Raw genomic sequence first — 23,070 nt, forward strand, 5'->3', positions numbered from 1 at the left:
AATGCCATGGCCACACAGTTCACATGCTTACTCAATGGCGTCTACTACCCTCATTGACTAGTACAATGAAGTTGTCATTGTTCATGCATGCACATTCCACTCCACTCTCCTTGGCTGCCAGGTTACACTGATTTTATTCAAATCCTTCTGATTATATTAACAATGACTGGACTTTTTCTGGACAGACCTCGTATGTAACCCCCTGTTCACTGTAGCATTATTCATGGTGGCCAAGACGTGAAAACAACCTAAGTGTCCTTTGATAGATGATTGAATAAAGAAGATGTGGTTACATATATACAATGGAATATTACTCAGCCATAAGAAAAGGTGAAACACTGTCATTTTAGACAACATGGATAGATCTTGAGAATATCATGCTATGTAAAATAAATCAGATTAAAAATATCAAGAACTGTATGAGTTCACTCATATGTGAGATATAAAAGAGAAAGCTACAAATGAACAAACAAGGCAAACAAACAAACAAAAACTCATAGACACAGACAAAAACAGTATGGTGATTACTAGAGGTAAAGGGAGGTGGAAGGAGATAGAAGAGGATAATAGGGGTAAAATATACATGGGGACAGAAGGCGAATTGACTTCAGGTGGTGAACACACAATGCAATATATAGATGATGCACTATAGAATTATACACTTGAAACCTATATAATCTTATTAACCAATGTCATTCCAATAAACTTAACAACAACAACAACAAAAAGATATCCCCTTGGTCCAGAGATATTGAAAACTCCTGCATCCTGAAGACTGTGAATGAGGGTGGGTGTGACTGGGCCAGAAATCACTAGCTGCTGAGGCTCACAAGGAGGTAGGAGGGCATTGCTGAGGAAGATGTCTCCAAATTAAGGAGAAGGTCACTGACTCCCACAGGTTCTGCTCATCCTTGTCTTGTAATGTGAAATGTTAAATATTAGGGAAGAGGATGAGAATTGGAGAAGAAAAATGTGCTAGAGAAAGGGATGATTCTTGGGAACTACATGAGTCTTGGTCCAAAATGTTTCTTTAAAAAGTATTATTTTGTTTTATCTTTTCTATACCTCTCATTATCATCTGATATTTTCTTATTTATTTAGTTACTCTGTTAATGGTGCTTAGTATACAGTTACTTTTTAAAATTCAGTGGTTTTTAGTATATTCACAATTAGTTGTGTAACCATTAACACAGTCAATTTTAGAACGTTTTTATTGACCCTTGGTGCTGCATGTGCCACTTCATCTGCCAGCGCCAATGCTGGTGATGGACTTGTGTTTTTTTTCTTTTAATTAAATGACCTGTGGTACTGGTGCAGTGTGAGCCCTTCAGAGGATGCCTCTGAAACAATTTTTTAAAGAAGAAAAAAACTTTTATTTGAAAATAGATAACTGAGAGAAATTTGGATTGTATTAGGCTTTACATATTAACTATGTATTCCAATTTAGTATCTTTATTTTTATAACCAAATCTTTTCTCAAAATAAAGACATATTTAATTTATTTAAAAATATTTTATTTATTTTTAGAGAGAGGGGAAAGGAAGGAGAAAGAGAGGGAAAGGAACATCAACGTGTGGCTTCCTCCTGCATGCCCCCAACTAGGGACCTGGCCCACAACCCAAGCATGTGCCTTGGCCAAGAATCAAACCAGCCACCCTTTGGTTCACAGGCTGGTACTCAGTCCACTGGGTCACACCAGCCAGGGTCAAAGGCATATTTTAAAAACAGTATAGATATACAGTGTTGCTTTGGAAACTAAAATAATTGGTGGGTGTTTTAACCTATTCTGCACATTTCATATAAAAAAAATCATATATTACATGGTCTTTTGTGATGGGCTTCTTTCCCTTAGCATAATGTTTCCAAAGTTTATTCCTGTAACATGCATCAGTACTTGATTCATTTTTATTGCCAAACAATATTCCTTTGTATAGCTACGCCACATAGTATTTATCCAGTCATCAGTTGGTGGGTATTTGGATTGTTTCCACTGTTTGGCTATTATGAATATTGTTGCTTTGTCTTCTCGCTTTTCATAGGTAAGCAACAAATTAAGAATAGCCAAAATTAGTAAGATTGTCAGTTCTGACTTCAAATGCGTAAAACTATTTCAGTTAGGAGCTAGTTCTGCTGCTTTTCCTTGCTCTTAAATATCAGCAAAGAAAGGGGTCTTAAAATATTTAATACTCAGTTGATTTGAATCCTTGTAAATAGACATTCTTGACAACTGACACGTTTCTTGAGCTTCATTGACTCTACTGTGCTGTACAGGCATTAAAATACTTGGCGCCATCTTTAGAATCATTGGATTATTAGCTAACCATTCATTAAGAATAAAGAGTCTGGACCATTCCTTGAGGGTGGTGACCAAGGCATTTATATCTTTTGTATCCTGATGAGTGAAAACAGCGCCCTCTTGAGCCTACAGGATGCATTCTCAAAAAATATTTAAATGAATGAATCCAATATAAATAGTATTTCAATCAGTAGAATCTAAATTTCTAGGTGAAACTTTTCATTTTGCAAACAAAGAAAAGAAGCAGAGACTTAAAATGATTTGCTTTTGAGATTTTGGAATGTTAAAAGTTGGAAAATAAAATCTTGAATATACATTATTTACTGCAGCTGTCTGTTCTAGCTCTTCAAGGCTGAACAGCTTGCCTTTGATTTTTCTCAGTATTTGTATTCCAAAGTCGTCATTGACCACATCTCAAACACCAGCATTGGGCTCTGAGTTAGTTAGATGCCACTCTGCACATTCATTCTTGTGCCAACTTGCCCCCTCCACCCTGGCGGTGGGTACTTGGGAAATCCTTAAGTAGCACACCACTCTTACTCAGAAACCTGGGATTAAGAGTATTTAGCATGTAAGTTTAATTAAAATTGTAAACTTTCAGGAGTGCTTCCTTAAATCCATCCTTAATTTTTCCCTCTTTCAATTTACAATTTAGAGCCATTGTTCTTTTAAAAAATGTCACTCAAAAGGGTAGATACGTCATAATGAAAGGATGAACTTACAGAAGGAGTGAGTTTGAGTTCTGACCTCTCCCGATCTCCTTGCTCAAAGAACTCATTGGTTACAAGTTCAGCCACCTGAAACATATAAATATTTTAATTTATAGCTATGTGTAAATTTATCACAAGACTTGGAAGTTATTTTTAGCTTGTGTATATGGAAGTTATCTTCAACACAGACAATCATTTTTAAAGTATATGAGAAAGTACATTAACCTTTTGTGTTTGAAGTTAGTACAGAATTTAATCAATGACACTCATTTCCTTTTTATAAAGTATACTTTATTGATTATGTTGTTACAGTAGTCCCAATTTTTTCCCCTCTGCTCCCCTCTTCGCAGCACCCACCTTCCCTCCAGCAATCCTACCCCCCTTAGTTCATGTCCATGTGTCATGCATCTAAGTTCTTTGGCTTCACCCTTTCCTATATTATTCTTAACTTCCCCATGCCTATTTTGTACCAACCAATTATGCTTCTTAATCCCTGCACCATTTCCCCATTTCTTCTCCTTCCCCCTCCCAGTTGATAATCCTCCAAATGATCCCCATACCTCTGATTCTGTTCCTATTTTGGTTTGCTTAGTTAGATTTTGTTTTTATTTTTTAGGTTCAGTTGTTGATAGTTGTGACTTTGTTGTCATTTTAATGTTCATAATTTTGATCTTTTTCTTAAATAAGTCCCTTTGACATTTAATATAATAATAGCTTGATGATGATGAACTCCTTTAGCTTTGGCTTGTCTGGGAAGCACTTCATCTGCCCTTCCATTCTAAATGATAGCTTTGCTGGATAGAGTAGTCTTGGTTGTAAGTCGTTGCCAGTCCCTTCTTGCCTGCAAAGTTCCTTTTGAGAAATCAGCTGACAGTTTTATAGGCAATCCTTTGTAGGTAACTCCCTGCTTTTCTCTTGCTGCTTTTAAGTTTCTCTCTTTATCTTGAACTTTTGGCATTTTAATTATGATGTTGTCTTGGTGTGGTCCTTTTTGGGTCTAGCTTGTTTGGGACTCTTTGTGCTTCCTGGACTAGTATGTCTATTTCCTTTGCCAAATTTGGGGAGTTTTCCTTCATTATTTTCTCACATTAGCATTCAATTTCTTGTTCTTCCTCTTCTCCTTCTGGCACCCATATGGTTCAGATGTCGACACATTTAAAGTTGTCCCAGAAGTTCCTAAGCTTCTCCTCATTTTTTTTCAATTCTTGTTTCCCCATTCTGTACTTGTTGACAGTCTTTTTCTTCCTTATATTCCAAATCATTGATCTGAACCTCGGTTTCCTTTCCTTCACCATTGGTTTTGTGTGGATTTTCCTTTGTTTCATTTAGCATAGCCTTTACTTCTTCTCTTATTTGTTTGCTGTACTCAAGCATATCTGTTAAGCCTGTGAGCATCTTTATCACCAGTGTTTTGAACTCTGCATCTGTTAGGTTGGCTATCTCCTCATTTGTTGGGTTGGCTATCTCCTCATCACTTAGTTCTCCCACTGGAACCTTGATCCGTTCCCCCTTCTGGGCCATACTTCTCTGTCTCCTCATCTTGACAGGCTCCTGTGTTTGTTTGCCTCTATGTCTTAGGCAGAGCTGTCAATTTTATTATGTTGTAAGGGGTAGAGCCTTAGGTATTCATCAGTACAGAGCGATCTGTTTCGCCACGTTGTGGCTCTGGGGGGATGGGGTGGGGGCTGAGATGAAACAGTGCCACTTTCCCAGTACTTGCCCCTTTTCCAGGCACTTTTCCCACTTTTGTATGGGACTGATGCCTCTCTAGCTGTTACCCTGGCTGTTGTTCCCAGAGTAGGTGGGTCTGCAGATGTTCTAGGACTGTGGGGGCCCTTTAAACAAGTGGACTCTACTGAGAGACCAGCAGTTTCTTCCTCTGCCCCAACCCCCACTAGATTGCACAGTCAAAAGCAATGAGGCTTTATTTTCCTTGGCGCTGGGACCGTGAGCTGTGCGGTCTGGTCTGGTGCTGGGAATGCTCCCCAGGTGTCCCTTCTTACTTTTTAAAACGTCTGACTGCACTTTCCACAGGCCTGCCACTGCCGCTGCTCTTGCTGCCACCACATTGTGTCCTCTCCACCCCTCCTACCTGTCTGGATGAGTATTTCTTCTTTATATCTTTGTTTGTTGGACTTCCATGCAGCTTGATTTTCTGGAAATTCTGGTTGTCTCTAGTTTTGAGGTAGCTGTATTCCTCTTAGTTGTGGAGGGAGACACAGTATGTCTATCTAGGCCTCCATCTTGGCTGGAAGCCGACAATGATTTCTTTTTAATCAGAACTTGTGCAGTGTATTTTTAGATGCATGTGACAGACAATTTCCAACAGCACATGTAGCTTGTGTATTTGGGATGAAGTACCTAGGTTACCACCTTCAAAGTAGGAAATGTTCTTATCCAGAAAAATGAAGCAAATAATAACCTAATAATTTATTATAATATATTGATAAAATATATTTGCAATAATAATTTTGCCCACGTTTTCTTGTTTCTATGTAGATTCTTTACATCATTGCATACTTTTATCTTAAGCTGGTTTAATCTTGCCCTCACAAAAAACTCCTTAACTGACTCTCCCTACCAATACCTGTGTGCGTTCTGGAGGGACTAACCCTGAGGTCACCCCTCCTTCCTGCTGCAGCAATCAATCAAGGGTCAGGACTAATGTCAGACTTGCAGTATGTCATGATATAGTTTGAAGAACATTATTTACTCTTCAGGTTTTCTTTGTACTAAAAGTGTTCACTTATGGTGTGTTCTAGTTGGCATAAGCACAATGGAATGGCTATTGTACCCCAAACTGCAGATACTTTTCCAAAGTAAGAACCTGTATTTCTCCACTTTTCATCCATTAATGTGGATGACCAGAAACTACTGATCATAGTCAAGCTAAAGGGACTCTCTCTTCTTCCAAGCTCTGTGCTTCTAAGGATGGCTTTATGGGAAGCAAACTGTTATGACAGGTGAGTGTTGAACAGCTATTTGCAACAACACTGTGGTGTTTATCTAGGAAATCTCTGAGATGAGCTAGCTGGATTTATAAAATATTGGAAGAGTAGGGGGGAAAATCCTATACAACCTGATAGCAAAAAGATCTGGATCCCCCAGACTAATTTTTCCCTATTCTAGGTTCTTATAAAGATGAGGTTCTTGGGTCTGGCAAAGACTAGAATGGCTTAATTTTGGTCAAGTGCATAGAATCAAGATAGTTTGCCTAAGGGTATCTTTCAACAGTTTTTGTCAACCATAAGTCATAACATTGATAACACATGAAAACATCACACATCCACACCCAAATCTGGGAGTAGCAAGTATACAGTCATTTATAAATAAATAGAATATCTAGTCAGTTCAGGTTCCAAACATTTAAAAGGTTCAACATCATAAAACTCGTTTGAACTGACTCAGTTTTTCTAGGACTTGTTGCACTTCTCTGCTCTCCAATCTGTGCCACTACCTTTCACGTTAGTACTTCAGGCCTTTCTCTTGTGTCTTTGGCTTTTTTTTTAAAGAATAAATGGTTCCCTACTGGCCCGGCCTTGTTCTTTCAGTTCCCAGAGCTCTCCCTCAGATTGCTCTGAGGTGGGTCTTTTGCACTAAAGAATACAAGTGTACAATCAGGTCACCCCAAGGTGGGAGGCTGGTACAGGCCTGTAGCCCCTGGAAAGCAAAGAAATTAAAATAGAATCTTGTCCTTGATCTTTCTAAAGTGGTCCTGGGTATCCCCCTTGTGCTTCTTTCACAGCTCAACTTGTACCGCTGTTTTGTTTGTACTTAAAATCCCAATAAGGAACATTAAGTGATTTCTGATTGAATTTTGTATTAAGGAAGGAAATTGAGATGCTAATCAGGCCTTGGGGGCTCATTGGGGAAACTCATGCTTACAATCATGTTTGTGAGGAAGGAAATGTGGAGTAGACACCAGTTAAAAAAAATTGAAAGAGAATTTTAAAAAATCAACTTCCAGGAAATTAGAAATATATTTTTAAAAGAAGGTACCATTGTTTTCATCCAAAATTTTCCTAAAATCATAGACATGATTATCTTTTTTAAAAATACCTTAACCTATTCAATTTAGAGATGAACACAAATGAGATCTGTAGTTTAGAGATATAAGACTTCTTATGAAAACCTTTGGAAAAACACGGCTTTGTGTTTTATTTCCTTGAACTCTTGAGTTTCTGCACTTGTTAGTAAAAGTTCACATCCTAAACATAAAAGAATATTTACATCAGTGACCCAGGAGAACCATCTCTGAGAGGCACTGGTCTCTTTGGCCTAAATCATCAAGCAAGAACTTTTTTTCTTCCTGCTCCTTTAGCTCTTGACCTGCATTGCACTGGGGTTTCTGAAGGTCCTGACACATCATCCCTCAGCCCATTCCCTTTCCAATCTTTCTATTTTTCCTGGTCTTCCTAACTTTCTCCCACTCTCCACCACTCCGCTCCCCTTCCATGTCGATCATAGTGGCCACCCCCAGTACTACACTTTCCTCCAATACCTGGAAGAGCCACCTACCTCTCTTCTGCTGTTTATTCTCAGACTTTACGGCAAGAGAGACCTTCCCACAGGTGGGAAGTGAAGGGTGGACAAAGATGTAGAAATAAGTCATTCAACCACAAATTCTTCACAATTATTTTGCTTCATGCAACTTCAAATATGCCCCAATGAAATGAAGACCAAAGCTCAATTGAAGAGAGCTATTTATTTAAGGAGAATCCTATAGGAAAACTGCTCAATCTGCATTGGACTGTGATGTGAACCAGAAATTAACTCTTATTTGTGTTAAGCAACTGAAATTTGAGAATATATTTGTTAGTGCAGCAAAGGCTGGCCTAGCCTTGACTAACACATAAAAATTGCTGCTGCAGGAAGAAAGAAAGAAAGAAAGAAAGAAAGAGAGAGAGAGAGAAAGAGAGAGAGAAAGAAAGAAAGAAAGAAAAAGAGAGAAAGTTGAGAAGGTAAGTAAGAAGGAAAAAAGGGCAGAGAAAGGAAAGGAGGAAAAAGAAAGAAAAGAAAGTAAGAAAAAGACCCTGGGGGTGGGGTGGGAGAGGAGAAGCTTGGGGGCCTGGTATAAAATATTGAGGAAATGGTTGTTGAAGGCTATAAGGATGATGACTGATCTATGTTACATAATGGCAAAACATTTTGTACAATTCTTATTGAAATAAAGCAAATAATGTTACAAATGAACTTATAGCCTTAGGGGAAGAGATGGGAAAACAAAATATTAGTAGCATATGATGGTTGCTATTTACTGTTTTGCTAGGTATTATAAGAAGTGAGCTCAGAAAAAGACTTATAACCACGAATGAAAGGAAATAAAGAAAGTCAAAATTCAGGATCTTATAGGGATGGAAAATGAAGCTGCTTCTTAACCCCAAACTGTAAAAATAAAAATTGAGATATGTTTTGAATGACAAAGGCCAATTAGGACTCAGTCTTGCAACAAGAATCAAATTGAAGGTATGGTCAGTACATTCATAGTTAAAAACAATAATTCAGGTGGTGCACAAGATATCCTTTCAATTACACAGAATGGCCCAGAGAAATAACTTAACTGTATTGTTCTCTCACTGGTGGTGCCTGTTAGGTCCAAAGAGCTCAGAATTTGGTCATGAGCGAGAAAGAAAGAAGGATATATATGCATATTTCTTTGTTTTTGAATATAAGGAAGCAAAGAAATACAGCAAATCTAAAAAGTTTGTATAGAACTATGGATGTGGTTACTGGCAAATGAAGGTAAGTAGAATCAAAAACATAAAAAGCTGACTAGACATTTAAGAGAGTTTTGGTATCAAAATTAACCACAAGCCTATAACTACTTAAAACTTGAAAGAAGCCTTGGGCCTTCAACCTTCTTTAAGTGGGAAGCAAGCTGAGAAATCTTCTTGTCCTTTGGCTATAGTTAAGGAAGATAATGGAAAAGGAATAATTTCCTAGGATGGATTTAAAGGCCATGGAAAATCATGAACTCGAGAGCATCTCCCAGAGAAACAAGGCCTACCACAGAGTAGTGGACCTTCACAGTAAACACCCAGTGGGACATTGCAAGGGCTGTGGATCCCTAATTGCCAAACATTGCCATCTCTTTCCATTGTAAATGGGAATGTAATGATGAATATTTTGTGATTTAGGTATATGGTAGATGCTGTATTTTGGGTGTGTGTAGGGCTTTAATCGTGCATCCAGGCCTGATGTAGAGATTAGCATGTATCATCCAGATATCCTGGACTTCAAGCCTGAAACCATGACTGATGGGACATTTGGTCATCTCCCCTGGGAAAGGATGAGCATATTTTGCTTTTTGCCTGAAGGAGAATCTTTTTTCTTTCTTTCTTTCTTTTCTTTTCTTTTTTTGTTATTAAAAAGGTAAATTGTGGTAGGTGGTAACTACTTCTGGCTTTTTAAATTCTGGGCACAAGGAAGGATTATATTTTGTGGTTGGATAGGATTTTGGCTAATGAATTGTTTGGGGGGTTGCATTTACTTGCCAGTGCAAGACCCACCAAGGCATCTGCTGTAGTGATCCAGAAGGTGACTGCTCCTTCAGCCCCAGTGCAGAATGAGGACAAGAGGGGCCAGCCCACCCTGCATGTATAGGTTTAGGAGTGATTTGTTGGGTGCTGAGATTTTGGGTTTAGTGGTAACATTGCCTGTTCTGTTGACACACATCTTTTAAAACTGCTGATGAATGCATCCTGTGTAAGAAAGCATAAACTACTGTGAAGAATGAAGGTTTTTGAGCCTAATGTGCTAGATTTTAATACCTAGTTCTACCACTTACTAAGCCTCATTTTCCCCAATTGTGAAATAGGGATAATCACTGCATTAGTTTCCTGGGGTTTTCATTAATTACCACACACTTGGTGTCTTAAAACAATAGGAATTTCTTATCTCTAAATTCTGGAGGCCAGGAATGTAACATCAGCACACTGGACAGAAATCAAGGTGTTGGCAGGGCCACCCTCCTTTGGGAGGATCTAGGGAAGAATCTGTTCTTTACTTTTTGCACTTGATATTGGCTACCAGCACCCCTTTGTGGCTGCATCCTCCTCTTCACATTGCCTTTTCCTCTTCTAAATGTATAATCTCCCTGTGTCTCTTTGTTATAGTGACAATTATGTTTGAATTTAAGGCCCAGCTGGAAAATCCAGGATAATGAGGTGATAACGGTAATGAAACCAATGATCCTTAATCACATCTGCAAGGACCCTTTTTCCTTTTAAGGTAATGTTTACAGGTTTCAGGAATTTGGAGCTGATATCTTTGGGTTGCCATTATTCAGCGTATTACAGTAACTACACCTACCTCAAAGAAAGTTTTCAGACTTAAATGAGATAATACATGCATATCAGTCATTTAATATCAGTTACTTATTCAATCAATAAATATTATGCATTGTTATATGAATGTATCTCATTTCCCTAAAATGTCAAGTCTTAAGATACCAAGTCACTATTTTAGACCTCATAGCTCATACAGTAGATGCCTCATAAAACTTAAAGTCGCTTGAAAACTATTCTTGCTTTAGAACGAAGAGTTTTGGCTGTGAAACCAGATGGTAAAGGCATGATTTTAGGGTCCAAATTGATTTGGACACTGCATACTTTGGCCAAAGAGTCCTCTGATCTCTAAATAGTCTTTAAAAAAAGAAAAAAAGAATTTCCTTTTTACTCCTTTTTTTTTTCAGGTGCAAAAAACTGAACCTTATGTTGAAACATGATTTCCTATTCAAAACCAAGATTTTTGAAAATCTTTTCTTAAGAAGTTGTCAAAGTGCTATTTGGATTTAGTGTGTTAGAAAAAAATCTTCCAGAGTCAGAAATATTAGCCTGGGCAATAACTATGTGGAGCCTAAACCTCTTGCTATTTTTTACACCATGTTAATACTGATGCAAATTGACTAGGGTTACAGAATGTGGTAGTTGGGGCTCTGGGAATATTGCACCCCCGCCTCTCGATCCCTCCTCTGCTGAGCCCTGCCATTAATCACCACTTGCCTGTCTTGAGATCTCCCACGGTTTGGTCACGGCTCCAAGGTCACAGGCTGTCATTAACATTGATCTGAAAAACAGAACCAAACAAAACAGCCTGAATAATCTTTTGTTGCATTCCTAAACAAACCCATCCTAGATACATAAATAAGTAAAATGGGATGGAGGCAAGCTCCCATCTTCTTTCTCTTAACAAGGGGAGCACTGTTTGTGGTCCCCACATTCAGCATCTCCATCCTGAGGCCACACGGCAGTGGAGACAAAGCTTGCACACATCCTCGGCTGCCCTTCTGCTTTGTCTGCAGCAGTTGGAGGAAAGCAAAGCACGACTTTCTCTCTACCTGAGCTAAGCACACTCTGCCTAAAATAATTTGTAATGGATAATGCTTTATATTTTTAACTATCAGAAAGGGAATCAGTATATGATACTATATATGGAACTGATGAATCTAATCAACAGTCATCACAGATTGTTGGAAATGGAAGAAAACCTACACCAAAGAGGCGAGGCCCACGCCACATTGGAAGCCCCTCTCCTCTCCTCTGTGAGCTAAGATTTATGGGCAAGAGCCACACTGTTTCTCTCCAGTTTACTACCTGGCTACAACCATGTTGTATAAGAATTATGAAGAAATATATCTGGCCACAGCTTTCATGAAGTTGAGTATGTAAGAAAGCACAGGAAAGATCTGAATCAGGTTTTTTGAGGGGCAGATTTCCTTTAGGTTTAACTAGAATTCACACTGAACCATGGATACAAAAACATGGGGGACAATTCAAATTGTGGAGAGCTCTCATGCTTATAATTTGATGTGGTGGGGAGGGGAAAAATATGATACACTCTTTGTCCAAAATCTGCTTTCTTGGTACTAAAAACAGCAGTAGGTGATGAAAAGTACTGATGGAGCTGAACCGGGAAGCCACATGGTGGATAGCTCCTTCTGGAAGAAAGGGTGTGCTGTTCAAGGTCAGAGGGCTATCCTGATGTCAGGTGTTAACACTTCATACCCGGCCGGATGCCATGGAAACATGTCTGCTTCCCAGATGGCAGAGCCTAGATGGCAGGGGGTTGGTGTAAGTTCTCCAGGAAACGCCTCTAGGGAGCGAGGTAGATAACAATGGGTTATTCAGAGCACAGCCAGGCACACCAGCATCAGCAGAGAGACACATCAGTCTATTCTGCACACTTGGCCTTCTGTAACAACCATTTCTGCAGCTTACAGTTTGCCTGCCTCTGTACTAGGGGCTTTACCAACTCCCAGCTAAATGAGTAGTTGTCACAACTTCTGAGGTGGGCGCTCTGATTCCTATTTTATAGAGAGCTAAGTGGAAACATGGAGGGATTGAACCACTTTCCCAAAGCAAGTAAAGGATTCAGGATTCTGTGCTTATGACAGAGCTATCAGAACCCCTCTTGCTACACTTGGATGCTTCTCATTTTATTTATTTATTTTTTTAATAATTTTTTATTTTTGGTTTTTCAATTACAGTTGTCCCATTTTCCCCCCATTTCTCTCTCCCACCCAGCCCACCCAGATGCTTCTCATTTTAGGTTCTACTAGTGCCAGAGGGAGACAAGACTGTAGGCAATGCATCGCACTTTGCAGTCTCTCTCCTGGACAGGAAATAACCTCTGTAATCTTGCCCATTTGCACTGTAACTTGGATAATTACTTACGTTCCATCTGTTTGATAGTTCGAAGCTTACTTCTCAAATTCATATTCATATCACCATCAACTGATTAATCAATAATTTTTAGGGGTATCTGCAAGGTACTCTAATGATGATAATTTTAATAGCTAGCATTTATTGAGCAGGGATACTATTATTATCTCTATTTTATAAGGCAAAAAGTGTTTTGCATTCCTTGATCAGAAAAGTTAGTTAGCTTGTCCAAGGTTGCGCAGCTAAAAAGTGTCAAAGCTAGGATTGTTATTCATAAAGTCTGACAAAAGAGTCTCTACTTTCAAGGAATAGTTGACAGTGGAGCACAAAGTCTATACCAAGTAGGAAGAGAGAAAAGAGCTGGGAAGGAAGATGGTAGAGTTTCTGAAACCTTTATCTGATTGGCACTGGGGAGTCAATTAAGGTTGAGGGCTCAGGAAGGACTTGGCTAGACCTTCAGGGAGAGAACATTAGGTGGTAGGTATGATAATAGCTTGACAGAGGAGAGAATGGAAGCAGGGAAACCAGCTGACAAACATGAATTGATAAAAGCTTAAAACAAAGAAGGGCAGGAGAAAGGCAAAGATAGAGTGGGAGATTTCACAAGAAGAACTAAAGGGGGCAAATGAGCAATTTTATCTTATTCTTCAGATCAAGCCTCTGCAAGAAGTGAAAGGTTTTTCCTAGAGATAGAGAGCAGGGAGGGAGTTTGTACCAACTGTTTCAGTCTCAAGGTTGGCATAATTCTACACCAATTTTCAGTTAAGTGGTGTCAACCTGCTCAGTGCAATTGGATGAATAGTCTCAGTAATCTTGAGAAAGAAAAATGAAGTAGGAGGGATCGCAATACCTGATATCAAACTATACTGCAAGGCCACTGTAATCAAAACAGTCTGGTACTGGCATAAGAACAGACACATAGATGAATGGGACAGAATAGAGAGCCCAGAAATAAACCCATATCTCTACAGTCAATTGATATTTGACAAAGGGGACAGGAGCATAAAATTGAGTAAAAATAGCCTCTTCAATAAATGGTGTTGGGAGAACTGGACAGTGACATGCGAAAAAATGAAACTAGACCATCAACTTAGACCATACACCAGAATAAACGCAAGATGGATAAAGGACTTAAATATAAGCCATGACACCATAAAAGTCCTAGAGGAAAACATAGGCAGGAAAATTTCAGATATCCCACGTAGCAATATTTTCACTGCTATTTTCCTAGGGCAAGGGAATTAAAGAAACAACAACAACAAATGGGACTACATTAAATTAAAAAGCTTCTGCACAGCTAAAGAAAACACCATCAAAATGAAAAGGAATCCAACTGTACGGGGAAACATATTTGCCAATGATACCTAGGACAAGGGTTTGATCTCCAAAATATATAAGGAACTCATATGACTCAACATCAGGAAGACAAACCATCCAATTAAAAATGGGCAAAGGACCCGAACAGACACTTCTCCAAGGAGGACATGCAGAGGGCCCATAGACATATGCAAGGATGCTCAACATCACTAGCCATCACAGAGATGCAAATTAAAACCACAAAGAGATACCAGTTCACACCAGTCAGAATGGCCATCATCAACAAATCAACAAAAAACAAGTGCTGGTGAGGATGTGGAGAAAAGGGAACCCTAATACACTGTTGGTGGGAACGCAGACTGCTGTAGCCACTGTGGCAAACAGTTTGAAATTTCCTCAAAAAACTAAAAATGGAACTGCCTTTTGATCCAGGAATTCCACTGCTGGAATTATACTTGAAGAATCCTGAAACACCAATTCGAAAGAATTTATGCGCCCCTATTTCATAGCAGCGCTCTTTACAGTAGCCAAGTGCTGGAAACAGCCTAAGTGCCCATCTGTAGATGAGTGAATCAAAAAACTTTGGTACATTTACACAATGGAATACTATGCAGCAGAAAGAAAGAACTCCGCTCCTACCTTCTGCAACAACAAGGATGGAACTGGAGACTATTATGCTAAGTGAAATAAGCCAGGTGGTAAAAGACAAATACCATATGATCTCACCTATAAGAGGAACCTGATGAACAACACAAACAAATGAGCAAAATGGAACCAGAGGGTTGGAAACAAGGAGCAGACTGACAGTGACCAGAAGGGAGAGGAGAGGGGGATAAGGGTGGAAAGAAGGGAAAGGGTCTAGTTAAGGAACATGTATGAAAGACCCATGGACATGGACAACAGAGGGATTGACTATGGGAGCGGGGGTGGGCAGGGCAGTGGAGAGCAACAGGGGAAAAGTGGGACAACTGTAATAGAACAATAAAATATTCAATAAAAAAGAATCTTTCTTGATTTGTTCTCTAGTTTTAAAACCATTAGCAACCTAAAAGGAATACATTTTAAAGATACATTCAAATTCAGTAAAAGATGTCCTGTATGAACTGAATTTTGCACTTACCAATCAAAAATATTCCACTTTCATTTTACTGTTTTAAATTATAAACACAAATAACCCTACCCCCAAATTGTTATATAAAATGACAGAATTATAGTAATCAAGTTATGTTCTTTCATCCTTACTATCACTGTGCTATCACTGTTTATTCTGAACTTACTGTTTAAAGGCAGGAATGTGACATTCCCAATGGCTGGAGACACAAACAACACCCAGAGCCAGTGCAAATGGTTCCGAACCAGTAAGACCTTACTCTTGAAAGTGTGTCCCCTGTACCAGGGGCTGACTGTATAACTGGGCATTCTTGGAATTAACTTACATGTGCAATACATGTACAACTGATGGATGAGTGATCACATGCTAATTTGAAGCTTTCATATAAATTATTCTTTTCTTTTCAACCAGTCCCCACCTCATATAAATTATTTTGATACTCAACAGTAACGTCAGCATTTGTTAGCAACTTGTAACAACAAAAGATTTTTCTTAGGAAAGAGTATCTCATTATTGACATTGTTTAGATTGAAGGCACATGGTGATGATAAAAAGCAGACCGTCTTTCAGCTGGTTTTATTACCATTTTAAAATTCTCTCAGACAGTTCTCCCCAGAGCCCCACCACCACCCAAGTGCACATGTCAGAATCTAGCCATGAAATGGGGAGGGGGGCAGAGCTAGGGGGTGTGGACAGCTCCTGCAGCACCTCTATTTTACATACTGTGCTTTCAGGTAAGATTTTTTTTTAACATATGGGATCCCTGCCAAACAAGTTTGAAGATCTCTGCCAGAAAACATCAGGTAAAAATGGGGAACAAGCACTGGCATTTTAGGAGTTGTGCTCAGAAGAGGCCAGGCCCGAGAAAGCAGGTGAGTGGGAGGCATTTGGAAGAGATGGTAGCTGAACCCAGAAGGATGCTCAGAAACAAGGGAAGAAGACCAAACACAGGTCCTTGGGGGGATGGTTACATTTAGGGGGTAGAGGGGACGTAGAAACCTGGAAAAGGGCAAAGAAAAAAAGGGAGAGTCGGAAAGAATGTAGAAAATCCAGAAGATCATGGCTTTACAGAATCCAAGGAAGGAGAGAGTTTTAAGGGGAAAAAGGCAATGCAATTAGGGGTTTGTGAGAAGATCAAAGAAGCTGAAGAGAAAAAGGCTGCAGAATTAGATTCTTGGGAGGTGAGCGATGACTTTACAAAGGAGCAGAAATCCCATTTCACAGATTCAACTCCTCTGTGCTAAGTCTATATTTTGGAATAGTATGTAGCAATAAAAGATGATGAGGTGTGAACATGAAAAGCATTCCAAGGCATATAGTTGAGTGAACAAGCAATTTCAGATTACTTTGTAAATATATAATTTACGTTAAAACAAATTCATACCAGGTAGTATTTTTTCTCTGGGCACATATGTACGTGCATGCTTTGGAAATAGTCTAATTGACAACAGAGCACAGCTATACAGCTGTATGGGAAATGGGAGTGAAGCTCAAAGGAGAATTGAAGGTTTATCTGTAAATGTTTTAATTTGTTACAGAAAAAAAATATCCCTATAATTAATTGCAGAATTAAAAGTTACTTAAAAAGAAAGAAATTGCCTCACAAGAAGTTAAGGGGAGTGTGAGCAGAGTGTGGAATTGAAGGAAAGGAGAGAACTAACATTGGATTGTAGAAGAAGGTAGATTTCAGGGATTTTTTTTTTTTTTTGGTAGAGGAGATGGAAGGATATTTTTGGAAAAGTCATAATGGAAAAAAAAAACACATTTTGAAAATGCCAGTCAAGACAGTACAACTGATAGAGCAAGGTCAGGGCGTGGGTGGGGGAAGAGGAGGGAATGAAATTAGGACACAGGTTGAGGTGCTGGAAGGTCCCCCTCATCCGCAAAAGGGGCACTGAGGAAGGTCTGGAAAGCTAATACAGAGGAAGAGCAACGCAGAGAGGGGAGAAAACGAGCGCCCCCTGGAGGAGACCGTGGGAGAGGTCAGCTGCGGGGGGCCGGGCAGGCCAAGCTCTGTTCCAGAGACGCGGCAGAGGTTGACAGAGCAAACTGGGAGAGCGGAGGTTCGGCAGAGTTCCCCGCGAAGGATTCCCATGGTGGCCAGGTCTGGAGCAAACACAGTGAACCCATCATCCTGGCCCCCTTGCAAGCTTTCTCAGGAACACCGAACAGCTTTGGAACAGGAGTAAGAGCAGCACAAGGTCTGAAGATGACTGAGATGGGGACAGTGGAAGGCCAGGGTCCCACAAAGAGAAATGGTGCCTCACCAGCTGGAGTGGCTGCAAACGGGTAGTTAAAATGTGCCACATAAAAATGATGGTGTGTGGCTCTTTTCTAAACAACTGTGAAGAAGTCCGTTGTAAAGTCTAAAACAGACTCCTTATTTCCACCAACCAAAACGGTTCTGATTGGTTTTCTATTGTACAGTACATGCTGTCTCCAAAGCAAAACAAAAGGTAACTCTCCGCTTTCCTTTATTCTATGTAACTTTGCGTACTAAGGTTCAACGCCCCCCTTCCTTCTCTCCACCAACCTGCACCAACCTGCATGCCCACCTTCTCTGGGAAAAAAGCATTCATGGGTTGCTGAAACTGAACCAATTTGAATATTATTTCTAAGTTCGAATGCAAATTTTTAGATAGGAGGCAAAAATATATCAGGACACAAAAAGACATTCTCTATCTTTTCTCTAATTATTCAACTAATCTCTTAACTGTTTGAATGTAAGCTAAGGTTTGTTGCTTTAGAAATCACTTGTGTGCTCTTCACACTGTCAGAAAAGCAAAGCTAAACCTGCAAATAATGCAGAAACACAAGCAAAAGCTTTTTCTTACCGAAATACATCACGATGGTTTTTGAGGTTCCAATCATATTCTCCCTTGCTGACAAGTTCAAAGAATTCAGTTCTCCTCCTGCACAAAATCAAATGAAGAAAGAGAGAAGAAAAAAAAAAATCAACAAGCAGAAAACCTGGAATGAAATTTCCCAGTCTGCAGGGTAACATAAACACATTTATGGGAAAATATAAGACCACCTGAACCAAGTAACTTAATATTTGAAATCATGAGGCTAAAGTACCATCAAAGTAAATCATTTTTTAAAAACCGTTGAGGCTTCAAGAAAAAGCCAGAACCATTTCTGAATGTATTTACAGCACAGAGGATTACTGAGCCATGAAACAGACAACACGGAGCTCCTGCCCTTAGGATTACTTGCCAGAAACCCTTGCGGCACTGAAAGAGAAGGGCAAAGACAAATAAAGAGCGGGAACAATTTTGGAATGTTCTTTTATCATTCAATGTAGAACTGAGCTGCTGTATGATCATCCAAGATAAGATAAACTCTCTGGTATTAAATTCAGGACAAATACTTTTTCTCGCTAAGAAAGGAACTATTTCAGCATTTCAGTGTGTAAACACAAACTATGGAGTCAAAAATAACTGTGTTTAAACAATGAATCAGTCATCAACTTGCTGTGCAACTCTGAGAAGTCACTTAAACCCTCTGAACCTCAATTTCCCAACCTCTGACATGGGGATGAGACTTGCTATGTCACAGAGTTATTGTGAGGATTGCAGAAGATGACATACACAAGGCATTTCACAGAGTGTCTGCACATTTTAAGTGCTCGATTCACATTCCTATCTGGATGCCCATTTGGAGGTGTATAGAAAGATAGAAAACAAGAGGGAAAATTCTAAACTTGTGAAAATAAGGGTGATTTATTTCTATTTAAAAAACTTTAATATAGTTATTTGACTTTTTTATTGTTATAGTGAGAAAGCAAAACACACACACACACACAAACCCCAACATACCATTTTAATTCTTTAAGAACTATTTCCCATGATTTCATCTTGGCGCATCCTAATGAGAAACTATTTAGAGGATCCTGAAAGGCCATTTTCCAAACTGTATCCCACAAAATACTGGTCTTAGGTGGTACTCCATATAAAGTACTGCCTGGCAGAGTGGGTTTGAGAAATGCTGCCTATAATATACCTTTCTTGGAGAGTCACTACCCACATTAGCCCTTTGAAGTCTCTGAGAAATAGAAAAGCCTACCTAAACTTAAATAACCATGGTATTCCATAGTACTGATGTTTTAAGGAATACACTTTGGAAAACACCGCCACATCATTTATAGTGGAAATCTGAATAGACTCTTAGACACTTAGTACTTAGTTTATGAAACAAAAGACAAGACGCTGAGTGCAGTTGGCTCCCCTGTTTCTAGCCTGGGTGCCCACTGTCAGCTGAACAACTGCATGGACTTCTTGTCAACTGTGCAGACCAACTATTCAAATTACCCGAAAGATAAGGTAAGACAAATAATGTGGCTCATTTCTTTATTTGAGACACAAAGACAGGTCCTGGATCAATTCCTTCAAGTTGATACAGGTCAAGGCCACAGCACAGTATGAGATCATCTCTACAACAACCTCATAGCAATGGGCAGAGATGGCATTGCACAGTTACATGGAGGGGTCCCACAAATCTGCTCTTCTTATAAGTTTACAATTGTTTTAAATTGCCCGCTCCCTTCTTTGTGACCACAATCATGCCTTGTTCACATAATCACCATGATTGTGCACTGAAATAGAAAGGGAAGTGGTGGAATGCGAAGATGCCAGGCCTGCACTGACACTGACCTGGGCATAATGCTGACTGCCCTTACTAGCTGTATGGCCCTGGGAAAGTGACTCCATATTGCTGAACCTTGGCTTCCAGCTTTGTGGTGAGTGTGTGAGATGAGGTACATTAATGTTGGCACTGGTAGATACTCCATAGCTGACTGCCATGGTTAATGTAAACCCTATCAGTAGTATTGCTACCGACAATAATATACAATGGGCTGGTTGGACTCCATGAAGATTGAAGATGTCATCTAGTTCTTTTTTCTCCCTGAATGGATATTAATCTTCTTTTGAATAACCGTGGAGGTGAAAGTTCACTTCAACAAATATTTATTAAACACCTACTCTGTACCAACTCTTTGCCAGTCTTTATGGACACAAGACATATGTGTGAATGATCTTTAAGGATCTCTGAATTCAACTGGGGCAATCAACAAATTCATAGGGAATGCCCCTTCACATGTGATACTGATGATAGTACTAATGATACTGGGACTAGAGTGGGGTGAGGAAAGCACTCACCTTGAGCATGAAATTTAAGTGGGTGCTCAAAACTCAGTAATCAAGATAAATAATATTTATAAAAAATCAACATAAACACAAAAAGTCCATGAATAAAATGTCAAAAATTTAAATAAAGATAAAATCTGACAGTGGACTTGCATAAATCACCTCGCCTCTTTCCTCCCCTTATTCCCTGCCCTGATGAGGCTAATATTTATTAGGTTCTTACTATGTCTCAGGCAGATTTTCTGGGTTGTATCATTTACTACCCATATTACTGACCTTGGGTAGATTATTTAACCTTGCTTGGCTTCAGTTTTCTTATGACTAAAGAATAATATTAATGGGATCTACATTGTTAGGATTGGTGGGAAGATTAAATGAAATGATTTATGTAAAGCACTTCACAGAGTACCTGGTGCACAGTAGGTGCTCGGTAAGGATTAACTAGTTATTAAGCTCAGAAGGGTTGAGTTCATGGCCTAGTGTTTTTTTGGCTGGTGAGCGGCAGAGGTGGAATACAAGCATAACCTGTTGGAATCACAGCTGCCCCAAGCAGCTCAGATATGTCCCAGTGTCCTGGGAGCACAGAGGAAGGCACTTGGCATACCTTGGGAAATCACAGAAAATCATAGAATGCTTTCTGAAGGAGCTTGTCAGTCATCCTCCCTGTCATCATATGTACCCGGGTGTCATTTAAATCCTGTGAGTTATTCTAAAAAGGCACTGGAATGCTAGCTCCATAAGGACAGGGCTGGTCTATTTTTGTTCCCTCCTGATACCCAGTGCCTACAACAGTGCCTGACATCTGGGTGGTTAATAAATATTTGTTGAATTGATGAATGAATGAAAAAGATGATATCATACATTGATTCATTTAAAAAAATAACTTTTCACCCACTGGTTTCGCCTAGATTCTAATTGGTTCTGGGGTCTTCACAGTTGTCATTTGGAGAGACAGATAAGAAAACAACAAAAAATCTATTCAAGAAAAGTCCTATCAGAGTCTTGAAGACTAGATGCTAACTTGAACCAAGAGGACAACATAACAAGTTGTGTGAAATTTAAGAACAGCATTGTCTGACCTTCCTTCCACTGACTGTTGTTATATTTGCTGAGAGTATATGAGAAAAACGAGACGTAACATTTTTGATACTAAGTGGCATATTACCTAGGTGGCTAACTCAATGTAGAAAATAAATTTTTTAAAAATACAAATATATAACATGCCAATCAAACAACACCATAAGAATAAATTCTCCAATGGTAGAAAATTGAATAGCTAGCTAGAGTTGGTGGTATCAAAGTCTTAAATCGACTGAACCCCAAATCAGTCTACAGGCTTCCCATCACATTATAACTAAGCTAGGCTTGATTGCATCAGGACGAAAGGGAATATCCACTCTCCCTAGGGAAATTGTGGCACTCTTTTCCCCACTGATAAAACTCCAATTTCTTAATAGGCTCTAATAATTCTAGTGTCCTAAGGTTTGACTATGACCTCAGGAGGTAATAGGAGACTTCCTGCACCCCATAGTTTTATCAAGATAAACATGGGAAAAGTCCATTCACTGGTGAATCATGTACATCACACATGTGGTAATATATTTGGCCACATAAATGCCAAATAGATGCTTTAAAGTTTAAACCGAAGTGTATTTAATTTTTTTAAAGTTTCTGAAAATTAATGTCTTAAAAGATGGAGATGAAGTTGATCATTTTCATAAGGCTGTGAAAGGATTTTTGAAGTGATGATATGCAAAGTTTACACAAAATATATTTAATATATTTTAGTTTATTTTTTATTTATTTATTGAATATATTTTAAAAGGTATAAAATTACACAACAGACAAAGAAAATCTATCTGTTCACCACCCAGCTTTATCTGTCCTGTGGAGGCCACTGCGCATCTCTGTGCTGGGCTTCTGTCTCCCCCCTCCCATCACACAATGGACATTTTATAAATTTTGCATTAATCGTCTTTACGTAAAGCCTTATAATTTTCCTGGGTCAACTATAGATAATGTTGCTCTGCATGTTTTAAAACTTTATAGATGATATCATTGCAGTGTATGTATTTGGCAACTTGCTTTTTTCTTGCTCAGTGTTAATGAGATTCATTCATGTGGCTATGTGTAGTCCTGGGCCATTCATTGGCACTGCTGTGTGGTATTCCAAGTATCAGTATACCCCTGTTTATTCACCCATTTCCTGATGATGAAAACTTAGATTATTCCCAGGGTTTTTTTCTACTATTATATACAATGCTGCTATGAACATCCTTGAATACATCTCTGTGAATTTGTTAGTTTTCTATCTTTGCTCTGTTTCTTTTTCTCTGTGTCTCTGTCTCTGTCTCTTTCTCTCTCTCACTATATATGTGTGTGTGTGTGTATGCGCACGTGTGTGTGTGTGTAAAATATATTATGTATATGTAAAATTGCTGGGTCATAAAATGATTATTTTCTGTTTAACTCGAGGTTTCATTATAATTAGAGACTGCTTGAGGTATATAGGGTGGGGCAAAAGGAGGGTTCCCGTTGTAATTCTATCATTTTATAGGTGAGGAAACTCCAGGTGATGAAAGATGAGGTTGAGTTGCCCAGAGTCCCAGGGCAGTTCTGGGAAGTTCTAGGTGGATTCCAGGTCCCAGCCTCCCAGTTCTGGCCTCTGACATCGTCCTTGTAAATGCTGTGTAGCATGAACCTCAGGGGCCAGGTAGCCTTGTTTGTTGTGAGACTGTGGATAGCGGTGGCTGAATCCCTTCATGAGATGTTGTAGCATCGCAGGCTGCTGTACCAGTGCTGAGTCTTTCTATCATGAACAAGTGGA

The 23,070-nt window shown here is 39.2% G+C and overlaps 1 protein-coding gene across 1 annotated transcript in view; it reads right to left on the bottom strand.

Annotated features, from left to right (window-relative positions):
* PDE11A (phosphodiesterase 11A) overlaps positions 1-23,070 on the bottom strand; it is a 356,500-nt gene that overhangs the window by 36,773 nt on the left and 296,657 nt on the right. Inside the window, exons 16-18 of the mRNA XM_090268071.1 lie at positions 17,931-18,008; positions 11,010-11,073; positions 3,019-3,093 (exon numbers count right to left, since the gene is read on the bottom strand). Coding sequence (XP_090124197.1) covers positions 3,019-3,093; positions 11,010-11,073; positions 17,931-18,008 — 217 coding nt within the window. The remainder of the gene's footprint in view (positions 1-3,018; positions 3,094-11,009; positions 11,074-17,930; positions 18,009-23,070) is intronic.

The sequence above is a fragment of the Furipterus horrens genome, unplaced genomic scaffold (genome assembly GCF_987537825.1).
Source record: "Furipterus horrens unplaced genomic scaffold, mFurHor1.1.pri manual_scaffold_1, whole genome shotgun sequence".
Lineage (NCBI taxonomy): Eukaryota > Metazoa > Chordata > Mammalia > Chiroptera > Furipteridae > Furipterus > Furipterus horrens.